This window comes from Gordionus sp. m RMFG-2023, chromosome 4 (assembly GCF_954871325.1).
Source record: "Gordionus sp. m RMFG-2023 chromosome 4, tfGorSpeb1-WG-v2, whole genome shotgun sequence".
Taxonomy (NCBI): Eukaryota; Metazoa; Nematomorpha; class Gordioida; order Chordodea; family Parachordodidae; genus Gordionus; species Gordionus sp. m RMFG-2023.
In genome coordinates this window covers 9,273,726-9,298,706 of record NC_088778.1, presented here as the reverse complement: position 1 = coordinate 9,298,706, position 24,981 = coordinate 9,273,726, and the positions used below count along the sequence as shown (strand labels likewise).

Here is a 24,981-nt window from a genome sequence, read left to right as displayed (position 1 = left end):
ATTTTTTAAGTATTTGTCAGATAAATTCAAAAAATTAGATAAAATCAGATATTGTAAAATTAATAAATATGTTGTATGTTTTTTTACAGATAGATATTTCATATATTTTAAATTGATATTGTAGCATGTCAATATTAAACTTGTGTTACATTTCATAAGATGCCACTTTTTATGGAATTTTCTGTATATTCCTAAAATTTCGTTAAAATATAAGCGAATGGATATAAAGAATGATTTATATAGAGTATGAATAATTAATCACATATATATATCATTTAATAGCATTTAGGAAATTAAACTATATAATAGCCCCAGAGAAAGAGAAAAGTATGTTTTAAATACTTTTATTACTAACAAAATATTTATTTATAATATTTATATTTTATTGATTATTTTAAAAAAATGTATAGTTTTAAATTAAGAATGGGCAGTTTTATTATAAATTATTATAAGATAGAAATTTTAATTATAAATTTTTATCGTAATATATATGACTAAAATACCCTTGAAACTAAGAATCCCCTATTAAACAAGCAAAAAATAATATGAATTCCTGTTTAGCACTTCAATATGATTAGAAAATGTTTTTTTTAAAAAGTAAATTATTAGAAAACATTTTTTTTCATAACTAAAATAAGAATTCTCACTAATTATGGACTATTATAAATAAATCAAAATTGATTTAAGTTTATCCCTTCAATGTGATTCAGAAAATGTAAAAATTATTTTTAAATAAGTGGGACATTGAAAAAACACTATTTTTTTGACCAAACTAAGAATTGCCAATTAAAATGCCTAAAATTTACAAAATATTCTGAAAAAATTAATATTTTTTTGACTAAACTAAGATCCCTATTTAAAAGGCTCAAATTTAAAATAATATAAATAAAATACTGTATAAATGTTAACTTTGACTAAACTAAGAATCTCCTATTAAAAGGCTTTAATTTAAAAAAATGATTATAAGTCTTATCACTTCAAGAAGATTCAGAAGATGTTTTTTAATTTAATAAATTGTAAATTAGTAAAAAAAATTTTTTAATGAATTAACTAAGACCTTATTAAATGATATTTATATGATTTTTATTTACCATCTATCTTTGTATTACTATCATAAATATATCAATATCTACTTTTAAATAAAACCAAAACTTTCAGGAATGATTATGATTAAGTGCATTTTATTATTATTATTTTTCATAAGTTAATACTCATTTAAAATATTTGCAATGTTTATGAGTGAATGTAGTGTTGTTAAACAGCCCCATTTAGTCGATTTTAAAAAAAAGGCCAAATCAAAATTTTAACCAAAATATTGCCTATGCCTCGAAATTTAGCCAATACAAGTCCAAACTTTTCTGATATTTGTGGGAAACATCGGCAATATTCTTGGCTAGAATTTTTCATTAATTTATTATTTGAAATTATTAATGAAATAAAAAAATGATTATATATACAATTATAAAATAACCAAAAACAATAAAAAATATCAGATTGGGGTTTTAAAAAAGATAGGCCCAACCGGATATTTTTTGAAAAAGCTAGATATAGTTGCCAATCCGACAGTAAATATTGGCATAGCCTTAAGAATATCATCTCTTCAAAAGGATTAAGTAAATATTAATATTAACTTTTTTTTGACTAAACTAAGAATACCCTATTAAAAAGTTTTAAATTTAAAAAAATAAATATAGAATGTATTCTTCAGGAAAATTTAGAAGATGTTTTTTTGTAAATTTGTAAAAAATTTTAAAAACAGCCTATTTTTTTGTTGACTTATCATTTTCTGAATATATTTATAATTTTTTATACTAATTTACCAATTTTTATTAAATTATAAAAACATCTTCTGAATCCTCTTGAAGAGTTATACATGATTCTATAGTTATTTTTTAAAATTTAAACCTTTTAATATGGGATTAGTTTATTTGGTCAAAAAAAATTAATTTTTTCAAAATTTTAAGATATTAATATTAACATTTTCTTAATCCTTCAGAAGCTTTTTACATGTTTCTATATTTTATTTTTCAAATTTGAGGTTAATAGGGGATTCTTAGTTTAGTCAAAAAAATAATAGTGTTTTTCAATATCCCACTAGATTAAAGATAATTTTTTTTTAAATTGATTTCTACTTCTGAATCACATTGAAGAGTAAACTTGAATCTATTTTAATTTTTTTTATAATAGTTCATAATTATGGACAATTTTTATTTTAGTCATGGAAAAAAATGTTTTTTTTACTTATTCACTTAAAAAACGTTTTCAAAATCTTATTGAAGAGCTGAACAGGAATCATTCTATTTTTATATATGTGCTTGTTTAATAGGGGATTGTTAGTTTCCTTTCCAGGGTAGTGTATTTTAGTTACATCTCCAATTTCTATTTTGTATTTCTGCAATTTACCTTTTTTTGTCATTTTAGTTATATTTTAAGATTATTCATTAATAATAATAAATTTATTCTAAAGATTGGATAATGAAGCAGAATTGTTTTCAGTTATTTGTACCTTACAAAATTTAGAAAAAGCATATATTAAAGATGCAGTACCACCAAAAGAGTAATATATAATATTATATTAAACATTTAATAAATTTGTGTACATCTCTTTAAATTCATGTTTACAATAGATATACAGCTTCATGTTCTAAATTACTAGTCCAATATAAAGCTGCTTTTAAATTAGTGCAAGGTTCAGAATTTAAGACTGTTGAAGATTTTCTTAAACATTATAGAGTAATTAAACAATCATAATTTGTAGATATAAAAAAACATAATATTTTAGTGTACATTCCCTGCTGCTATGGAGAGAATTAGAGAGGAGAGACCTATTACCATCAAAGATGATAAAGGCAATACCAGTAAATGCATAGCCGATATTGTGTCGGTAAATAATTTGATAGCAATATATATCTAAGCCATGAATAATTTTTTTTAGTTATTCATAACTATTATGGATAAGCTGCGTTTAGAAATCAAAGCAATGGACGAAATTCAACCAGACCTGAAGGAACTTCTAGAGGTTATGAATAGATTAAGAAATCTTCCTAATGATTTTGATGGCAAACGAACCATTCAAACATGGTAAAATTATTTTTTAAATTTTATTGAGATGATGTTTTAAAACATTGTATAATTAGTTTATAAAAAATTTTGAATTAAGATTAAACTGTATAACTTCTCACACAGCTTACTTTAAATTTTGAGAACCGTTTTTATTTGTTAGATAGAATAGATAAGTTCTCTTGGAACTTCTTCGATGGCATAAAACAGTCACATATTCAAATTATCAATCATAGGTTTAATTAGGAACAATAATTAAACGTTTTACTTTATTTGCTAATGTTGATAGTATTTGGAATGAAATCTTACTTTCCAACACCAAATAAAAATATGAAATTTATTTATTTATATGGGTTATTTTAAAAAAAATGTTTAGTGAGTCATCTTCCTCTGTTTTTCTTATTTAATCTATTTCCTCAGAAGCCTATAAATCATTAAAGATTTTTTGGGCTAAATTATACACTTTTTTGTGCTGGAAATTTATCTTTTTATTTTTGTGGATTTAATAATATTGCAAATCTATTTTTCACTATTTTATTATTTTGCTAAAATAATCAAACGCGTCAAACATGGATATAATTTTTAACAGAGAATAAAAATATTCTAACATAAATAGAAATAAATTATAATTATTTGTCCATAAACAAAACAAAAATACAAACAAATTATACATTTTTAACCTAATATGACATGTCCCCTCTTTAAAAAAACACCAAATTGACCATCCACGAATCACTCCAATCTTGCCTCAAGGAAATCATCCATAAGCACCTTGGCTGTCGGTTCCGCATTTAAACCTTTGGGATTCTCCGTATTCGTCACAACGCCGATAAAATCAAATTGGAGCTTAAAGATGCACATGATATATCAAAAACAATTCCACAATAAGGAATTGAATTCGGTGAACATCGGCAGTTTTACTAGCGACTTATGAACCAGGGAATGGAGGATTTAATAGGGAACGCCCTTGGTTGACGGGCAGGATAGCAATGGGAACTTGAGTGCTCACTGGGTAAGAAAGATTAGTGTCTGGTAGGAGGAGCCATATGGCGATCACCTGTTATGGTTGTGGTGGTATTGGTCACATATCAAGGCATTGTCCGACGGTCACAACTTTTGGACCAAGGGGAAGAGGGGTTTCAGAAACTCGACTGTTGGCAGCGGACCATGTTCCTTTTCCCAGATGGAGTGACTCATGTGATGCGAAGGAGTGTAACGACGGTGATACGTTCGGCTGCAGATTGTGTCAGAAAGGAGCTTAGACCGAGGACGGAACGTGGGTCCAATGTGGATCATACGGTAAGAGATGCTAATGTGGAGTCAGCTGGAAGAGTGGTGATCCCGGTAGTAGCGATTCCGGGAAGCGACGGTTATGACGAGTACAAAGAATCCTAATGGTTTGGAGGAACCGACAGTAGAAGCGCTTATGGATGACCTCCTATAGGGCAAGATTGAGGCGATTCATGGATGATCAATTTGGTGTTTTTTTCAGAGGGGGCATTGCATACATATTTGGTTAAAATGTATATTTTGTTTGTATTTTTGTTGAAGGACAATTAATTATTATTTATTTTTATTTGTGCTCAAATATTTTTTATTATATACTTATTTGATAATTTAATTTTTGGTCCCTTCAACAAAAATCTACCATTTTAACCTAATGTGACACTTATAAAATAAATTGTTTTTCATATCCATTTTATCATCTCTATAAATTCCCAATTGAATTTGAATGCAGCATGGAAAATTTGCCATAAAGCTATTGAATCTTTTATTATTACCAATACAAAATTCTAAATCCACAAAATAATTTAATTTTGAAGTGGATTCTCCATGTATAGAATAGAGATCTGCAAAGTAGATCCGAATTGAGCATACTTTTAAAAAAAATGTACAAGCTGGGGCGGGCCTAATATTTTTAAAATAAATTGAAGCGGGCGACAAATATTGTACAAAAAAAATTCGATTGGGATTAAAAAATAAGGTCCGATGCAAATCACTAGCATAGAGTACCGGCTCAAAATTTCATACAATTTTACCGTGAATTGGACTATCAATTTATATTAATTATTATCATAGTCCTGCAGAGGTCTAAATTTTCAAGTCCATCCTGGATTTGAATAATGAAATCATTTGTAAACACAACCCCAGCTTGGAATTTTTAAAAGGAAATTAAAAATAAGAGCATTATTGTATATTTTCCAATTGAGATAATTTTAAATACATATTTTTTAGAACCTGCCTGGCCTCGATTATTAATTTTTTTTTAAATTCTTAAGCCCAGCTCGATTTTAAAATCATTATTTTTTGCCCCGTTCCAGGCAGGACTTGCAAGTATTCCGGCAAGATAAGACTTCTCGCTCTTTTATAAATATTTTACCAATTTGCTAAAAATCTGGGTCAATAAAGTATTGAACTCAATTTGCTAAATTACTACAACACATATAGTATTAATGTATTCGAATGTTTACCATTATTTTTAAAAAATTTATGCAATAAAATTAAAGTAGCTAATGCCCACTCCCAAGTTTTCTAAGGTAGCAGCTCTAGCGTTTTTTGAAACGAAGCGGTACTACTTAACTTTAAAATAAGAGTATTGTAACTATTGATTTACAAATTCAGAAAAAATTTGTCAAAAAAACACCGTCCAAGCTTAGAAGTAGGAAAAATATTTAAATTAAAGCCGGAACTCGAAAATCTATCATTCACATCTTTCATAATTCTTAACTTAAATTATATATAAAAAATACAAGGCTTCAAAAATTAAACACTATGAGCGTGTCCGAAGAATTAACCCACGATCAAGTTAGACAAATGCTTTTCGATCTTGAATCGGCTTACAATGCCTTCAACAGATCTTTACATAATTTATAAAATATTCTTATACATATTCATTTATTATATTGGCACAAAAAATTTAATGACTCATTTTATAAATATATATTAAAATATACAACAATTTTCATTATTATAATAACATATATATTTTTTTAAATAATTTCCTACTTTATTTATTTTCACTTCAAAATAATCATACAATAAAAAATTTAAACGTTTAAATTCACTATTACGGCCTTCATAAAGGCAGCGGCGGTTAGGGCTGAATAAGGGGCCCATTCATTAGCATTCATGTTACTTCCTTTATTCCCAACACTTGAACCACCACAATGGTCATTTATCCCCCTTACGCACACGTAATTCTCCACTCTATTCCCTTCTAAAGCATCTAAAACCAGGTCAAAATCTTGGTCGAATGCTAGAATACCGTATTTAGAGGATATATTGTCTAATAATGATGCATTGTTATTTTCTAGTTTTTCTAAAGTATCACACCCCGGGGTATGAAAAGATCCAACCGCACCCAAATGAATAGATATTTCGTTGTTGCTATTAATATAAGTGTCTGGATCTAGATATAGGAAATCGTTACCGCCTATTGATATGGGGATTTCTGAAGAAACTGTAGTTGGTTTGTTAAAGTTGACATCGGTTTGGTCTAATAAAATTATTAGGAAAGAGGGTAAATAATAGATAATAAAATTAAACAAAAATAAAATAAATGGATTTTTTAAAAAATTGATACCTTTAAGCTTAACTAGCGCATCTTGAAGATATATATTCCATGGGCAAAAATCAGGATTTCTCAAATGTTCCCCAATTATAACATGAATCAAATTGTCAAGTCCTGAATTTTTTTTAAAATATATGCGATATAAACTACGGCTCCACCATTATTAACATGGCCAGACACAAATATCACTAGGGGTAAGTCGCCCCCCCCCTTAAAAACCTATATCTACCCCCCTAAAAATATTCCACCACATTTAATTACAAGTTTTTATTTATAGTGTTAATCCCTTCATATATTTTAAAAAGATTAACCTAAATTATAAATATTATATTAAAACTATCAAAAAAAATTGTGAATGTGAAAGAATTATATTTTAGAAAACGAATTGAATCTCTCATTTACGTTGAATGAATTAATAGTGTATTGTTTGGCATAAATATGAATTTGCTGATAGAATGTCTAACCCTTTCAAATTACATTTAAAAATACAGCAAAAAATTATTCAGAAATAAGTTTTATTTGAAAATATGACTAATTATATGATAGAATCAGTCGTTATTTTTCATATAAAGCATAAAGTTGGTCGATGTTTATCAATATATATTATAATATAACAGTTATATAATAAGTATTAAATAATTTTTTGCAATAATATATTTGCCCTATTTCATCCAAAAATTTAATTGATAACCCCCAATAAATTTACTCATCGATAGACTACCAAAACAAAAATTTACTGAATATTCAAAAAAGAACCTAAACAGAAAAGTATAAAATAAACTTAATTCGATAACAAAATAAAAGCATAAACCAAGAGCAATTATAAATATATTGAGTTCATAACACTACTCTTTATTTATCAAGTTATATTTACAAGAGCTGAGATTTAAAAAATATATTTTTATAAATTGAAAATTTATTTATCTACTATTCAGGTATAATTAGAAAGGAATGAGTGATTATTAAATCCAATAAATTAAAATTTATAAAATTTAGAACAAAAAACGATGCGGGCTTAGCTTCTGTGGGAATTTTAATCATATCTATTTTACTCTCCAAGAGATAATAAATAATTTTAAAAAAATTATCTTGCAAAACGAATAAAACATGGCATTTTAAATTATTCATAAATTATTTTCTTTCATTATTTACTAGGTGATGTAGGTTTCCATGTTTTTACATTAAATTCATGGTCCCTCTTAAGTTCTTTATTTGTATCCGAGGTTGGCTCGATCCAGGAATAATCGCACCTAACATATATGTAATCGCAGCCAGGATTTTTGGTTGACACAACGATATCCCCTAATTTAAACTTTTTTCTTATGATTTAAAAAAAAATCAATTAAATAAAATTTAGTAAAAAGTGTAAATTTTACCTATAATCGCGAAATTTATTTATCGCGGTACCAATTCCCACTAACATGATGTATTTGATGGATGAAAATGTACCTTTGAGTAAATGCAGTATAAATAAATGCGTTACTATAAAAAATTTATTTCATAATGAGTCAAGACCAAACTTATCAATCCAACTAATACCATATTTTATAATCATTCAAGGCATATTTCGACTTTTACAGGGCTGCCCATATAAATACATTTTAAAAATTTTAATCTCTATCATTTAAGATTTTAGGAGACCCCCATATTATTCATCAGTTTCAGAGCGCTGTTCTGTATATTTTACAGTTGGAGCTAGAATTTGGCGATAATTCTCAAAAAAATTTTATTCGTGTATTTATACAGAATAGCTGGAATAAGAGCATGGCAAATAATTAAGATCTTATCAAGGAATTATGAGAGTGAAAAACCTAATAATCGTGTTATAGTATTGGTGGCAGATATCATAGCGTGCCTCGTTTGGCCCAATGTGGATAACTTTATGGATACTACTTTATAATTACCAATATCCCCGATAGTGTATAAATGGTGAGAACCTTAAAAATTTGATATATTTTTTTAAAATAATCAAATGATTGTAAATTAAATATAAAAAACGATTTTTTGATTTTAAACAATATTGATTTCCGATCGTAAATCTACCACATTCATAATTGTGCCCGATTCTGAAACCAAATAATATTTAACTATCAAGGCGTTATTATTAATTATTATGAAAAGTTGATTTCTTTTATTATGTTTCTAATGCCATCTAATTATTTGGAAGAAAAAATGTACGTTATATTATGGCTATGTCCAAGACTTTAAAGACAAAATTGGAGAACTTTAACAAATTTAAATAAAAATTTTAATAAACTTCTCTAAAATTAAAAAATATAGAGTAGATAAGTGTTGTGGACGGTAAGTAGAAAATAATTCCCCTGGAAGATAATTGCTCGGAAAATAATTTCCCTAAAAAAAAATTCCAGGGAAATAATTTCCCGAAAATAAATTTTCCATTTTTTAAAGTTTAAAAATATAAAGTGGAAAATAATTCCCCGGAAAAAAAACCATAAAATAAAATTCTCGCAACCATTTTTTTTCCCCTAGATTCGTTAATACTATATTCCGATAGAAAAAAATAATCGCATTTTCTTTATTTTAATTATTGTTCTCGAATTTTATCAATTTTTTTATTAAATTTTGGGTACCGTCAAGAAAAATATTTTTTTAAAAACAGCATAATTATGAGTCATGCAGAGGTACTATTTACACGACCCAGCCCGGATTTTTTAAAATATATTTATTTTTTATTTTTATAGCTAATGGCGATTTAAAATATTTGGTTTTAAAATATAAAGCCTGGCCTGGGTATTTTTTTTTTAAATTTCAGGCCTAAGGTATTTTTTTTAAAAAAAATTCAGGCCCGGCCCTTGTATATTTAAATAAAATATTGCCGGGCTTAGAGCCCATGCAGGTCTCTAATTATTATCCTAAATATCTTAAAATAGAATGTAACCTTGTTTTTTATACTTGACTAAAGTAAAGGCGTTTTCCATCATCGCATCGACGGCTAATTTTTCGCAATAATTCGATGTTATTATGGCAATAACCGGGTTATAATTATTATAATCTAATAATGAAAAATTATGAATATCGATTCAAGTAAAAAAAAATACAATTTATATTTAGACTGTGTCCAAAACTTAAATATAACAAAATTAGAAAACTTTACAAATTTAACTAAAAAAATAAATATCTATAGAATTTTTTAAATTAATAGGAAGAAAATTATAGAAAAATGTTGAATGAGAAAACAATGGAAGCGACGCGATTTACCTTAAGTTTATATAATCGTTTAATGAGATCAATTTTCTTTATTAATCCACTGTGAATTCAGCATTATATCCGAGATTGATAATTATGAGGTAAGATAGTATACTCCATGTCCAAATATATTATTTTTTAAACCTATATTTGATAGGCAAATAAATAGCCGAAAATTTAAGACCAATAAATTTCTGAAAATTTATAAAAATTCTATTTCCCTTTTATTATATACAATATTTTCTATTGCGAATAATTTTGACTATTCAAAATATAATTATATAGGACTTTTTTATACTAAATTATAGCCTATAATTTATGTATAAGGTTAATTTTTAAATTCATAATATTTCTGAAATAAGGAATATATTTCGATTATACATAAAATGCAATATATTTTAACTTATATAAGAATTTTGCTAACGAAATGATATTTCCTGAATTTGTTTATCAAAATTCACGCAAATTTTACATTTTGTAATTGGACTTAAGTTGCCCGAAAATAACATGGTAATCATCTAATCTTATTTGCTTATTTTACATAGTTAATGTTAATAGAGACGGGTTTGGATTAAAGGTTTGATCTAAAAAAATATTCATACAAAATAAACAAGGTTAGTATAATTGCCAATCACTTCATTTTCGAATAGTCCAGTTAATTCTATATATACTATACCTGTCGATCTTTTTTTCAAGATAGTATCTTCTATATTGTCAAATGAAACGTCATCAATTATCGTTTCAACGGTAGTAAAATCATTTATCCGAATCCAGGATTGATCTTCAAGCTGGCGAATTTTGTTGAGCTTGGAGAATAAGAATAAAATTTTTTTGATACTTTCCTCGAGTGCTTTTATGATGTAAGGGTCTTCCAAATATTCATATTTTTGTTTGATATGCCTAATATAAGAGGGTTAGTTTAAATATAGATATTTTTTTAATAACATCGATAAATAGAGTTGTGGGTACGATTTTGATTATTGTTTCACCTTAAATAACAGTATTGTTAAACGCTACCGCTAATATTACTTGGCAATCGCTAACAATTTTTTTTGGAAAAAACTTACTTTCAAAAAAGTAGAGCATTATTAACTTTTTAAATTTACATGTCTAATGTATGTCCATAAAATTAAATTTTAAATTCAAACATGTAAAAGATATTGACATAAAAATATGATTAAAAAGTAAAATATGTATACGCTATTTTTTTTTGGTTGCAATTTAATAATAATATAATCCCTGTATTATCATTCCCTAGTTTAGAAACGCTATTTTGCAGGTCCGGCTCAGAGAAAAATTTTAAAAAAAATTTGTCAGACCGATCCCATTCTATATTCTTTTAAATATGGGAGCCCGATTCAAATTTATTTTAGAAATAGGCCACTTACAATTTTGTCGAGCTTCGAGTCCGTAAAAATCAAGGGCCCGTCTGACCGAATATGAGAAAAAGTCTACCCAATAGTGACCAATTCGACAGGTCTAATTTAAAAAGGTCCGTGCAGAGTTCTATTATATTATATGCTTTTTAGTCAGAGTCCTTTTTCAGAAAAATAGTGATTTTTTTTCCAAAAACATAATATCCGTGTGTCTTAGAACATTGCTAAGTTAACATCTTTATTGATTTAAAATTTTAGCTTTTCATCTTTAACCATTGAAAATAATAGGGGGGGGGGGGGGGTGATAAAACATATAACATGTATTTATATTTTATGGTCTTAAATAATTTGAATTTCCCGATACAATACACACCATTTTACTGGACTGGGTTATATTATAATTGATTAAAAGAAAAGTTATTATGATTTATATTTGTTCTTCTATCGATAGAGGATGTATTATTATTACTTAAAAATAGAGGGATACATGATTGAAGACGGGTATACAGATTCTATTATTTCTAATAGCTTGCTTTCCAAAAAATTTGAATCGATTTCCGGCTTGGATTTGTCATCTTTTATTGAGAATATATTGCAAAATAACAACATTATTATTATAAACATTTGCGTTACAATCCGTAGCCACCATAATTTTTAACCACGCCGACACTAGAAAAAAAAGTATCTCATCAAGCCACCACCGATGTAAAAATTTGGCGAGTGGTGACGTGATATATATTTTTGATTATATTAAATAATATATTAAAATATTTAAAGATATATTCGGCGTCGCCCCCGATTTTCATGTTGGCGTGAAATTAAATGCGCTGCCGCTAATCAATCTTTTAAAGAAAGAAACGCTGCCGTTGATAAAACTATCCGCGTACATGTCTAATAATATGACAATTCAAATGTACTAGATAAATCGAAATATTGTCAATTATGTAAATAATTTTTTTTTAAAGTCCGCAAGAATCAGAAATTAAGAACAACAGCAGCGCGAAGCCGATATAATATCCTTATCTGCATCCGAAACTGATGTGTATGCCAAAATTTAAAACAGAACGAACAGGCCAGTCCCTAGAATCAGTTTTGTTTTGTTTCGTCGGTTAAATTTTTATGATCGTTACAGCCAATAAATGAATAAATTCCGAAAAAACAGTTTAAATAATGGTTAGGATCACTAATTCTTGTTAGAATATAAAATTCCTGTCCAGCCTTCCACTGACGAAGACACAAAAAACTCAACCATATACATTTAAATTAATCTAAATCAAATCGTTTGCCACTTTTAATAATTACATACTTAATGGTATCTCATGGCACGCATGTGGTTCAACCTTGAACTTAATTTGAATGGTGTCAATTTCTACCGATTTCTGCATAAGCTTCATGACCTTTATCAAAAATCCGATATAATCTGAAATAAATCGAAAAAAGAGATATATATAAATATTAAATAATATCACCACCCCCCCTTCTGAAAATACAACTTATCAAAATAGGATCAACTGCTTATCGCGTTAGAAGAGTTTCAATTTAAAATTTAGGCGTATCCATGGCGACTTCGCCATCGGAGTTAACTAATAATATAGAACAGACAATAAACTAAATATTGATATAAGTGTAAAATTTTTACTACTAATAAAAGGACAGTAAAACTGATATTTAAAAAATATATATTGTTAGGTATAAATTAAATTATAAAATATTGTAACATTTTGAAATTTTTGAAAGGATTGAGAGATTATAACCGTTGTCAAATAAGAAAGGTTAAAATAAAATGATACTAAATCAGACTAATATCCTCGTTAGAACTAATTTGATACTAAATCAGACTAATATCCTCGATTATATATATTTTTCTATAATATTCGTCAAATCAGAAAAGTTAGAACTAAAATGATACTAAATCTTTATTAAATAATAAGTTAAAAATATAATCAACTAAATTAAAAAAAATTAAAATAATCAAAAATTAAAATTAAAAATTATAATTAAGTTCGTAAAATCATGATCTCTGTTTATACAAATATCCTCGAATATATATATACTTTTCTATATTTCATTTACATAATGTTTTACAAACAAACTGAAAAAATCTTGAACTTATTCGAAATTTAATTCTTTTTTCTTGAGTAGATTTGAATATCCTTCGGCTTTGTAATTTGGTTTAACAATTACAACACCATTCCACTTAGATTAGTCCCACCATTCTGCGAGTAAGGCATGGTTCCCGATACATTCTTCTAGCTCCTTTAATTATATCTCGTTTTACTCCCACATTATCCTAGTCTTTGCTTGTTTCTAACGGTTTCTAGTAACTAATGACGGTAAACCACTGACGATAATTTGTCTGCGAGTAACGATGGTTTCCACGACTTCTTGTTCGATTTTTTATCTTATACTAAATTTTTGATAAGCAATTGGCTATAATTTGTCCGATAGCATCCTGGTCTTCTTGTCAATATATCCACTTTGCCGTAAGATCTCTTATACGATAATGATTTCTTGTATCTTTTGATCCAAAATAAAAATCCGATCTCTAATTGAGCTCGATTGCGGCATAAATTTTCTAATGACGAAAAGCCGTTTCTCTTTATGAAGATTTTTAGGTTAATCAACAACCTGATATTTTGCTAAATATTATCAACTTAAATAACAGTCAACCATATATCTTTAATAAAAATTTATAACGAATTTCTTTTAGCTACATCGATCACTTGTACGTATAACGATCTCTTGTGAAGCATTCTTTTTAGCTAAACGACTAATTCTCCGAAATACGACCATTAATATTGATACCATTGTTTTTTTGCTCTCATTCTTTGTCTTAGTGTCGATAGTCATCTCATACATCCCCTTCCCCCTTTATTTAGAATCTCTTTTCAGAGTTAATTAGACTGACTTTTGATCTTCTAAAGCCTGGATCAATCGCTGTAAGGCACCTCTGTACCCATATGGTATTGATATTTATATTGCTGAGGCTAGTGTGAGAGTTAATTAGACTGAATTGTTGAAATTGCCCTGTCGCCTCGCCTCCACTCTCCAACATCATTGTAACATTTTGAAAAATTAGAATAAGAATTGGAAGATTATAATCGTTGTTAAATAAGAAAGGTTAGAATAAAATGATACTAACTCTTTATTAAATAATAAGTTAAAAATATAATCAAACTAAATTAATTAAAAAAAAATTAAAATAATAAAAAATTAAAATTAAAAATTATAATTAAGTTCGTAAAATCATGATCTGTCTTATACAAATATCCTCGAATATATATATACTTTTTTATAATTCATTTACATAATGTTTTACAAACAAACTGAAAAAAATCTTGAACTTTCTTTAATTTGAATAATCATTCTTTTTTATTCCTCTTTCTTTAAATCATTTGCATTAGAAATTTAATTCTTTTTTCTTGAGTAGATTTGAATATCCTTCGGCTTTGTAATTTGGTTTAACAATTACAACACCCTTCCACTTAGATTAGTCCCACCATTCTGCGAGTAAGGCATGGTTCCTGATACATTCTTCTAGCTCCTTTAATTATATCTCGTTTTACTCCCACATTATCCTAGTCTTTGCTTGTTTCTAACGGTTTCTAGTAACTAATGACGGTAAACCACTGACGATCATTTGTCTGCGAGTAACGATGGTTTCCACGACTTCTTGTTCGATTTTTTATCTTATACTAAATTTTTGATAAGCAATTGGCTATAATTTGTCAACGATTAACGATAGCATCCTGGTCTTCTTGTCAATATATCCACTTGCCTTAAGATCTCTTATACGATAATGATTTCTTGTATCTTTTGATCCAAAATAAAAATCCGATCTCTAATTGAGCTCGATTGCGGCCTAAATTTTCTAATGACGAAAAGCCGTTTCTCTTTATGAAGATTTTTTGGTTAATCAACAACCTGATATTTTGCTAAATATTATCAACTTAAACAGTCAACCGTATATCTTTAATAAAAATTTATAACGAAATTCTTTTAGCTACATCGATCACTTGTACGTATAACGATCTCTTGTGAAGCATTCTTTTTAGCTAAACGACTAATTCTCCGAAATACGACCATTAATATTGATACCATTGTTTTATTGCTCTCATTCTTTGTCTTAGTGTCGATAGTCATCTAATCATTCTTTTTTATTCCTCTTTCTTTAAATCATTTGCATTCGAATTCTTTTTTCTTGAGTAGATTTGAATATCCTTCGGCTTTGTAATTTGGTTTAACAATTACAACAAATATAAAGATTTCCCAACTCACACAACGTTGAATAAATTGGAAGTGGCGATTCTTTTTAAATTTTTGGGCCAATGATAATGAAGATATTTTAAGCAGAGAGAACCTGACCCCTTTGGATCTATATATACCTGAATCCTTTTTTAAATGTAAGGTTAGGGTTAAAGAATTGCTCTTATATTTATTTATATTATTCACTTCACATCATTCCATTGAAATAACATATATATGAAAGCTGTCGTAAAGGAATAACAATCGCTATTCTCTATCATAGGAACCCTTCCTTCACCGTTGAGCTAAATGTAGATAATTCCATATCCGAATCAAACTCTGTAATTAAATATCCAACCTGAACCAGTCTGAGATATTAATAATGGGAATTAAATACCCAGCTCTAATCCAAGCCTCCTAGTAATTAATGAAGAATCAAAAATATCCATCATTTCGATTAGTCTGCCACTACAACTCCCAATCTCCCATTTGTTTTGATCATCAAGCTCTTCGTTGTCGTCAATAGATGGCTTCTAACTTTTCTGGAAATAGGCCAGGAGTGAGTCAACTCGTTGGTCAAATTTTATATATTTGACTAAAAATATTTGGCATTAATTTGAATCTTTTTTCCACTAGAAAAAAAATATTAAATTATTAACCTATTTTTATTCATCTTTAAAAAAAACTTATTATTTATTATTAAATTTTTCAACCTGGTATTACAAATATAAAGATAAGGAAAAAAATAAGCAGCTTATAGTATTTTTAATGATGAATATCGATTTTAATGAAGAAAAAAAAAATATTAACTTAAAAAAATGAATCATTGATTATAACTATTTATTTTAATTTCATTTATATACGAAGAAAACATTTATTATTTTTACAAAAATGCTTTGGTTCTTTCTTTTTTTGTAAAGGGGGTGTAGGGAATCAGAAAAAGAGAATTATAATAAATTAACTCAATAATAACGGTCCTACCTACGCTCGTATAAAACTTTTTTAAAATTATTTTTATTTAGCGACCTTGTGTTTTTAAACATCCTCGTATAAATTTTATTAATATTATTATTTATGCGAGGAGATAATTTTTAACGGCCTCGTATAAAAAATAAAGATATGCGAGCTTTTGCTTTAAAACATCCTTGTATAAAACTTTTATTTTTTAATATTTTTTTAAAAAAATTATATAGTTTGTAAAAAAACGTGTGTCATTTGGGCACTAATTTGGAATCAATTTTTTTTAAATAAAAAAAAATAAAAGTTTTATACGAGGATGTTAAAAACACAAGATCGCATAAATCCTTTGATAATCGTTTATATACGAGGTATTGCACTATTATAATAACTCCATAGAAATAATTTTCAGTTATAACATCTGATTCTAAGAGCGTTTAATATTACGGTATCAATTTTCTTTTTAAATATAATTTATTTATCGGTCAAAATTTATGTTTTTCTCATGTATTTCTTAAAAAAAAATATATAAAATATAGCTTCTTTTTCAACTTTAAACTACATGCTCAAATCAAGAACCGGAAACCTTTTTAAATTTTTAGGAACCGGAACTGAAACCGGTGCTAATAAAAATGCGCATTATTATTATGCAAATATTGTTTTGGAAGGATTCATTAAAACTGGAACTAACCTAGAGGTGTCGCGATATTTATAATATCGGTCAGTATTAGCTGATACTTTCAATTTTAAACGAAAAACACTCGAAACTGGGTCAAATTTAAAAACCGGGGCCTCTATCTTAAAATACCTGAACTGAAATCAGAACCCATTTTTAAGATAAATATTTAGAAATATAACTCTTTTTAAGTTCAGATTTCATATAGTTTAATACAACATCGATATTAGATCAAGGATTAAAACATTTTATAAATTTTTTAAAATAATTTTATAAAATGGAAAATATATACCTCTAGGAAATTCGTTGGGGGAAAATAATTGTCGCAAAAAGACATTGGTCGATTGGTACATTGCATTTTGGGAAGATATGTGCGATTCGTCAAACCAAAAGCTTAACGTCCTATTTTCCTAAGATATATATTTTTTTAAATTCTTTTAGTTAGCAGGGCATTTTCAATAATATCGAGTGTTGTTGAAAAAAATAAAATAGTTAGAATAATTATCCGATTCATATCCACTAAAATAGTATTAAAAAAATTCTGATTTTGCTTAAAAAAAATATACATATTACAATTATATCTGGCTCTATTTTTAAAAGATTTAAATTAAACAATTAACCAATGAAATTATCATATATTCAATTTTCCTTTGAAACCATTTGCAAGCCAAAATTATTTAAAATGAGCAAATTTTTAAAATGCGGGCTGGACCGTAATACGATAAAAATAATTTTTTTTAATTTAGGGCTGGGAAATAATATTTAATAATTCAAGTCGAATCATTTAGCTAAAATAATTTCTTTCTTTTTTTCTTTCCTTCCTTTCTTTCAATTATTAGACTAATTTCAATTAATGTCTCATGTTAAAATAACATAATCACTGTTATAAAAAAACGAAAAGATAATAATAATTTAGACCTTAGGCTTAAATCCTTCAAAAATATTTTATTCAAACTGAGTCAAATTATGAAATCACTTTAAATTCAAAAAATATTATATATAAAAAATAACCTTAATTATATAAATTATTTTAAAAAATATATTTTATTTAATTAGACATGTTACATGTCTAAAATCGACTTATTTTTATAAACTTTCGAACAATTTGTATTTTAAGTATATATATATATATAATTTTGACTATTTGATGAATAAGGATATAACATTGAAACAAATTAATTTTTATATCAGGCAGGTGTTATACGATATTATAAATAAAGTAATTAATTGGTGTTGTGATGAACGACAAAAAAAAATGAGAAAAGGGTTTTGTTTCCCTACACCTCTGTCAGAAACAAAATAATCGATAGTTTTCTATTTAGTTTTTAGACAATATCACCAAAAGCATTTATAAATTGTGATAATGTGGCTATAAAATTTTAATACAATATTATATTCTTTTTGTTTTGTAAATCAATTTTTTAATATGATGTCGTTTTCAACATTTACAATTCTAAGTTGATAGAAAATTTGTATTTTTTGTTATTAATATTTATCAATTGTATTATGATTCATAAAATGATATTATAATAGGCGATATATATTTCAGCAGATATGAAATATTATAGATACATTTTATTTTTCGTGGTAATAAAAGTAAAAATCGTTTTCTGTTATTTTAATTGATATTTAAAAGATAATTTGTAAAGAATATAACGAAAAATGAATAATAAAAGTAACTAGATTAACATTCGAAAATGATTAATAAATATAATCACAACCAGACAAACTCCGTAAATCACAAAAGTTCCTCAAAACTCCATGAAGATAAGATCCTTTGTGCACCGTGGTTTCACCCCCTTTGATTCTGAGAAACCCTAGGTAGATCTAATAGGAAGAGTTACATCTAAGTCTACACTATGGAAAGTGAAGTTTTATTCAAAAGATTAACTATAATTAATCTATTAAATTCATGTCCATGCGTAAATTTTTATATAGTCAAACTTATTTTCTTTATTTAGGATATAGTCTCGCTATAGCGTTTGAGTCGACTTCGTAATAGGGCGGCAAATTTAATGTATTCGTAATTTCTTTTTAAATACATCGCTAATTAAAATAAACTAATTCGACTCATCCCTGGGGGCGCTGGCGGAAACAAATCAAATATGCCTTGAGGCGCGAGCGTGAATCTCAGATGCTTATCCTCAACGTTGAAACGTTTTCCAGAACTTCAAAGCCCAGTTGTTTTTTTGGGTTAAAAAAATATTAACACAATTTGGAGTAGAAATCAACATTTTAGTGGCGATTATAATATATGCACATATATTAATAAAATAAAAAGGTTTAATTTATACATTTAGAAGGTTATTCTATTGGCTATAATAAATAAGCCAAAATAAATGATATGGGTATACGATAAATCGGTTAAATAATGAATTACTCTTTATAATTCTGGCAATTCCCCAATTTATTCAAAATTTTGAGTCGAAATAAATTCCTTTTATTACTTTAAAGTATAAAAGGTCTTGATAAATTGGGCAACTGTCAAGTTGGGGAAAAATCTTGTTCCCAACGGTATCAATTAGGGGTTTACTATATATATACCTAAATGTTGAACTCAAAATTTGACTTAATTTATATTTGAATCTTTTAATATAGGACACGAATAAAAAAAAATAAATATAAAAATTATCAATCACTATGTAAGTCTTGCTTGAGGTTGTAAACCCTCAAAGTAACTTTCTAGAAAAGAAAATTTAAATTGAAAAATTTGATATTCTTTAAAATTTCCCAAGCCTAGTAATTGTTATATTTAACACACATAGTAGCGTTGATGGATCTAAAAAATCATCTATTTTTAATGCGGCCTCCCTTGTTTTATAGAAAATAGAGAATTTGATATCATAACAATCTTAAATTATTTTGATCAGTGTTTATTTTTTTTATAATGTTTTAATAATTTTTTTAAAATATATATAATAAATTGAAAACTTTTGTATATTCGATAGCTTGAGTCTCGCTTCCAACATTAGCACGCGATAAAAATACATTGAATCTGAAATCGATATCCGGCATTTTGATTATACCGTTACCTAGAGGAGAAAAAGAAGTTTACATTTCAATAATTATTTAATATTATCAGTGAAATTTTTGATTGATTTTCGTCAATCTTTGAATTTTCACATTAAATTAATATTATCAATACCATACTTTAATACACTATACCTATACTAATAAAATTTAACTAAGATTATTTTTATCTTTTATTATTCGCACCATATAAGAATATTAAATTATCGATTTAAATAAAATTTGAATAGAACATTTAATTATTCGATTCGTTATTTGGATTAATCTATTTTTGTCTAGTGATAATACCCGCCAAACATGCCAAACAACGACCAAATTTTACTAAAATGTAATATGATCCATTTTTTTTTAATTTAAAGAGTATATATCAACCCCCCCCCCCCGACGGAACAACTTAGTTGGTTTCAGAAAAATAATATGGTCCTTTCTGAATTCGAACCCAGATTTATGCGATTAGTGATCTATCTCCTCTTAATAGGCCTTAAACGATATACGAAATTTGATAAATGGCCTTGATTAGAGCTTAGACTTAATAAAGCGCTAACTCAATATTTTGAAAAATATAATTCAAGCCTGACTATTTTGCTCAAGAATGGCACAAAAGTTTAGACATATATTACCGAAATCTCAGGCTGCAATATTATTTTGGCAAAAAAAATTGAGTTAGCCGTTTTTAAATCGGCTCCAATTGAGCCATTTAACAACAATATACGAAATCATTAATTTTTTTCGTAATGACAAATAAATGACGTGTTTAGATATCTTACGAAAAATACATAAATAATAAAACCCGTCTGACGGAAAAAATCATTACTCTTAATCTGGCTAGGCCTATTCAAAAACGAATATTAATCGAATAATGTAATAATACTAATCGAATAATTTCCGATTTATTCAAAAGAATCAAATATGAATAAATTTTTAATCAATTTTTTTTCTAGGCATTGTGTATATTAAGATTATTATTTATAAATAAATATAAAAACAAAAGTTGAGATAATCTAAACCAATGATAAACGCAAATGTGTAGTAATGTAAGCAAGGAACTATGTGGTTGCAAAAATGAATACAAATAAAACATTTTATAACATGAAGATTATACACATAAGAACAAGTGAATAAAACATTGGTAATAATTTAAAAAATCAATATGCTAATCAGAAATGAAGCCTAAATAACCCTTTATATTCTCTAGATTTTCTACAATTCTACCACACAAAACTATAATTTATATTCAATTCTTATTCGTACGAATAGTAAAAGAATTCTTCGATTCGAAAATTAAATTTATTAAAAATATTTTCAAAAGTATTAAAGTTTAAAAAAAAAAGATTAATAATAAAAATAAAAATAATAAAAGTTCCACAAGGAACATGTTATATATTGAGAAATAATAAGAATAATTTCAAATATTTTAGAATGATTTGATCTAATAATGAAGAGACTATAATTCGATCGATTAATGAAAAGTTTCCACTATTGAAATTCGATTTTTAGAATCAAATAACGATTCGTTTTATTTTAAGTATACTTTACACTTGTAATATTCCTGTAAAAAAAAATTAAGATAAATCCATTAAATTCCTAAATACTAATACCTTTCCTAATTAATATAAAATTGATTAAATCATTAATTACTTATATGTATTTAATTTTAATTTAAGATAAATCCATTAAATTCCTAAATACTAATACCTTTCCTAATTAATATAAAATTGATTAAATCAATTACTTATATGTATTTAATTTTAATTTTTTTTCTTCCCTATCTTTCAGAAAGGAGTCCTTTTTAATTTATATGTCATCTTATATTTATTTATAGATTAGACTTCTAAAAAATGTACTTTTTAATTTGTATTTTCTAATAACGATTAATCCCTCATGAGCACCTTTACCGTAATATATTGATTGTTTTGCAGAAGAAAGGTCATGTTCATTTTCAGATATTTTAAAAATTCTTAACTGTAATTTGAGATGTAAATTGTTTATAATGTCTTCTTCTTTTTCGTAAGCATCACTCTTTTTAACATCTAATTTACTCAATAAAACAGCTTGAACCTGATCCTCCATCAATATGGGTATCAAAACTATCTTGATAACTAAATCAAAGCAAAAAAATGATAAGTAATTATTTTAATAAATATTTTGATAATACCCTTAAACTTAATTAGCATGTGTAAATTATTGGCTCTATAATTGTCCTACATTTATATCGTTTAAGTTACACGCTTTTTGTATATATATAATATAGATATTCATGCAAAAAAATTTTTAAAAACATCAGATATGAGGGCTTGCAGAGCATCTGATGACATTTTTTAAATAATTCCAGCAAACTGTGCAGGGGCTAATTTTTTAAGGTTGGTACAGATTTTTAAAAAACTGGATTTAAAAAAATAGGAGTATTTTATGGCCTGGTCCAGATTTTAAAAAATTTTGATTTGGGTGCATTTTATGGTTTTAAGGGTTATAATAAATATAAGATATAAATAAATGTTATATCTTTATAATATACTTTTCCAATTAATTGATCAAATTCAATAAAATATCAGCTTAGCTTAAGCTCTGTAAAAAAAAAATAGGACCAACCTAGTTAAAAATTTAAGGTGATTTAGTCTGGGACAGGTTTCAAGTGTTATATACCTCAAAGCAATTAAATACTGCATCCTATGTTTCAATTTAAAAAAGAAACATAATAAAATAATCATTAGAGGTCAGCTCAGAACAAAATCAACTTGTAAAACTCTATTTTATGGGCTGGGTAAAAATATTTGCAGGACCACACCAAAACATCCCCCAAATATAATATTCTCTACCATAAATATAAAAAATTTATATAAAAAAAAACAGAATAACCTTTAAAGATTTACCAATGTCTTAATTTTTATTTTATCAATTGTTTAAAATTTAAAGAGTATATTCATATAAAAATTACCCATAATTGTAAAATAAAATATTATCCTGATAATAATTGCATTCTATGTCATGGGATAGGTTAAAAAAATTAATTATATTATATTTTTTAAAATATCTTTTTTTATCCAGCGTTAAATTTAAATAAACATATGAATTATATAAATCAGCGTGGCATAGAAATTTAGAAAAACGAATAAAACATCAACGGCATAATGTCATTGCAAAACTAATATTCTGAAAGAAAACTCAATTATGATCTAGCATTGTTCAAACAAAGATACAATAAATATCAATAAAAATAATATAGGGAGAAGTGTATTTATAAAATCGTGAAATGAGTTCGTACTTCATAGTCAAGAAGCTTAAGATGGTTGTTAAAAGACCTGATTTAGGTCGATTAAATAACACAGTTAGGATTTAGCCAAAATATTATTATGTAAGCTAAAAAATTTCGCTCTTAGGTGTCAGAATGGTTTGGACCTCTATTCACTAAATCTCGAGGTTAACTTTGGCTATTCTTGATAATATTTTTAAAAATCAACCCAAATTGGGGTTTTAACAACACTAGACTCATAAAACAAAAGAAATTTGATTTTAGAACTTCAATCATAGTTTATGACAGGAATAAAAGCCTAGTATGAATCTTAGATTTTAAGGTATCATAGTTTACTAATTTTTAAAATAAGATTTGGGTTTGTGTCCTGAATTTTGCCATCGTGGAATAAATGAGATAGAAAGCTGCAGTTGAAATTTAGAGATATATAATGCATATATTTTAATACCATTAATAAACACAAATAATATCAATATATGTTAATCCTTTTATATATAAAATAAAATGAAACACTATACTCAGTGGCGTAGTTAGGAATTTTCCTTAGAGGGGGTCCATACTTTAAAAATCATATTTGTTTTTTTATAATATAAAATTCCTAGAATTATTGATCATTTTAATTAGTGTTGTATGACTTAATAATATTACTATCCAGAATAATTTCGATAGTAATATTATCCTTCCATAAACATCAAAACCAGAAAATTATAAATATTCACGGTATTCATTTGATATAGAGTCACTTTTGAGTCTTTTAAACTTATAATCTAAAAAAATTTAGTTCTGGGGGGGGGGGGGGTCCAAACCCGACCCCCTCTCCCCTAGCTACGTCACTGATACTTTTCATATATGCTAATCTTTTTTTATATAAAATAAAACACTTTACTATTCATATAGTTATGATTGCAAATATTACACAGCATACCAGGAATTACAGAGTTATGGCATGGAAGTTATTACTTCAAAACATATTTTTGCTTCGAGATATCCCGGATTGTAAAATTTAATGAGCATTTTAACAAAAAAGCTGAAGTAAATATCTCCTAAATAAAATTTTATTGGCCCTGAGCGATAACCTTGTGGCATAAGAACTAAAGGGTAAGGTTAGGGTATAGCTTAGGGTTAGGGTATAGGTTAGGGCATAGATTAAAGTATAGGTTAGGGCTATGGTTTGAGTTAGTTTAAGGTTAGGGTATAGGTTAAGTTATAGGTTATGGATAGCGGTAGGGTTGGGTTAGGGTTATGATATAGGTTAGGGTATAGGGAGTATAGGTTAGAGCTACGTTTAGAATTAGGTTAGGGTTTCGGGTCCTCTATACCTAAGCCCTATAGTTGTATAAAAGCCTGACTTAGGTTGATTTTTGTAAACGGTCCGATTAAGATTTTAGCCATAATAATATCGTGTAAAACTCGAGATTTAAGAAATTGTTGTAATTTACCCCCATCAATTAACAAAATTTTTAAGCTAGCATAATATTATTTTGGCTAAATTTTTAATCGGGTCGTTTTAAACAATATCCAAATCGGGCTTTTGACAACATTATTAAGCACTAACCATATTAAATCTAAATCAAAATAGGTAAAAATAGAAATATAAATCCAAATCCAA

At 26.8% G+C, this 24,981-nt stretch overlaps 2 protein-coding genes across 2 annotated transcripts; one reads left to right on the top strand and one right to left on the bottom strand.

Moving 5' to 3' along the window:
* Window positions 1-143: 143 nt before the first annotated feature.
* LOC135927934 (vacuolar protein sorting-associated protein 28 homolog) lies at window positions 144-6,088 on the top strand. Its single transcript, XM_065464213.1, has 7 exons — window positions 144-244; window positions 290-327; window positions 2,468-2,557; window positions 2,628-2,733; window positions 2,783-2,884; window positions 2,936-3,081; window positions 5,814-6,088. Exons 1-7 carry the CDS (start codon window positions 218-220, stop codon window positions 5,932-5,934), a joined length of 630 nt encoding a protein of 209 aa, XP_065320285.1. The 5' UTR covers window positions 144-217; the 3' UTR covers window positions 5,935-6,088.
* On the bottom strand, window positions 5,951-23,190 carry LOC135927933 (uncharacterized). Its single transcript, XM_065464212.1, has 13 exons — window positions 23,058-23,190; window positions 21,967-22,221; window positions 20,024-20,124; window positions 17,385-17,502; window positions 12,521-12,634; window positions 11,684-11,789; window positions 10,515-10,738; window positions 9,531-9,644; window positions 8,443-8,568; window positions 8,008-8,080; window positions 7,784-7,950; window positions 6,644-6,745; window positions 5,951-6,556 (listed from the first exon to the last, which is right to left on the bottom strand). Exons 1-13 carry the CDS (start codon window positions 23,059-23,061, stop codon window positions 6,108-6,110), a joined length of 1,953 nt encoding a protein of 650 aa, XP_065320284.1. The 5' UTR covers window positions 23,062-23,190; the 3' UTR covers window positions 5,951-6,107.
* Window positions 23,191-24,981: the final 1,791 nt, after the last annotated feature.

Coding starts and splice junctions, on each gene's coding strand:
- LOC135927934 (XM_065464213.1), top strand. CDS start 218: ATGGATATAAAGAATGATTTATATAGA. Junction 245..289: donor TAAAGAATGATTTATATAGA/GTATGAATAATT, acceptor AATAGCATTTAG/GAAATTAAACTATATAATAG. Junction 2,734..2,782: donor ATTTTCTTAAACATTATAGA/GTAATTAAACAA, acceptor ATAATATTTTAG/TGTACATTCCCTGCTGCTAT.
- LOC135927933 (XM_065464212.1), bottom strand. Junction 17,503..20,023: donor AAGCTATCGAATATACAAAA/GTTTTCAATTTA, acceptor TATATATCTTAG/GAAAATAGGACGTTAAGCTT. Junction 11,790..12,520: donor GTGCCATGAGATACCATTAA/GTATGTAATTAT, acceptor TCTCAATAAAAG/ATGACAAATCCAAGCCGGAA.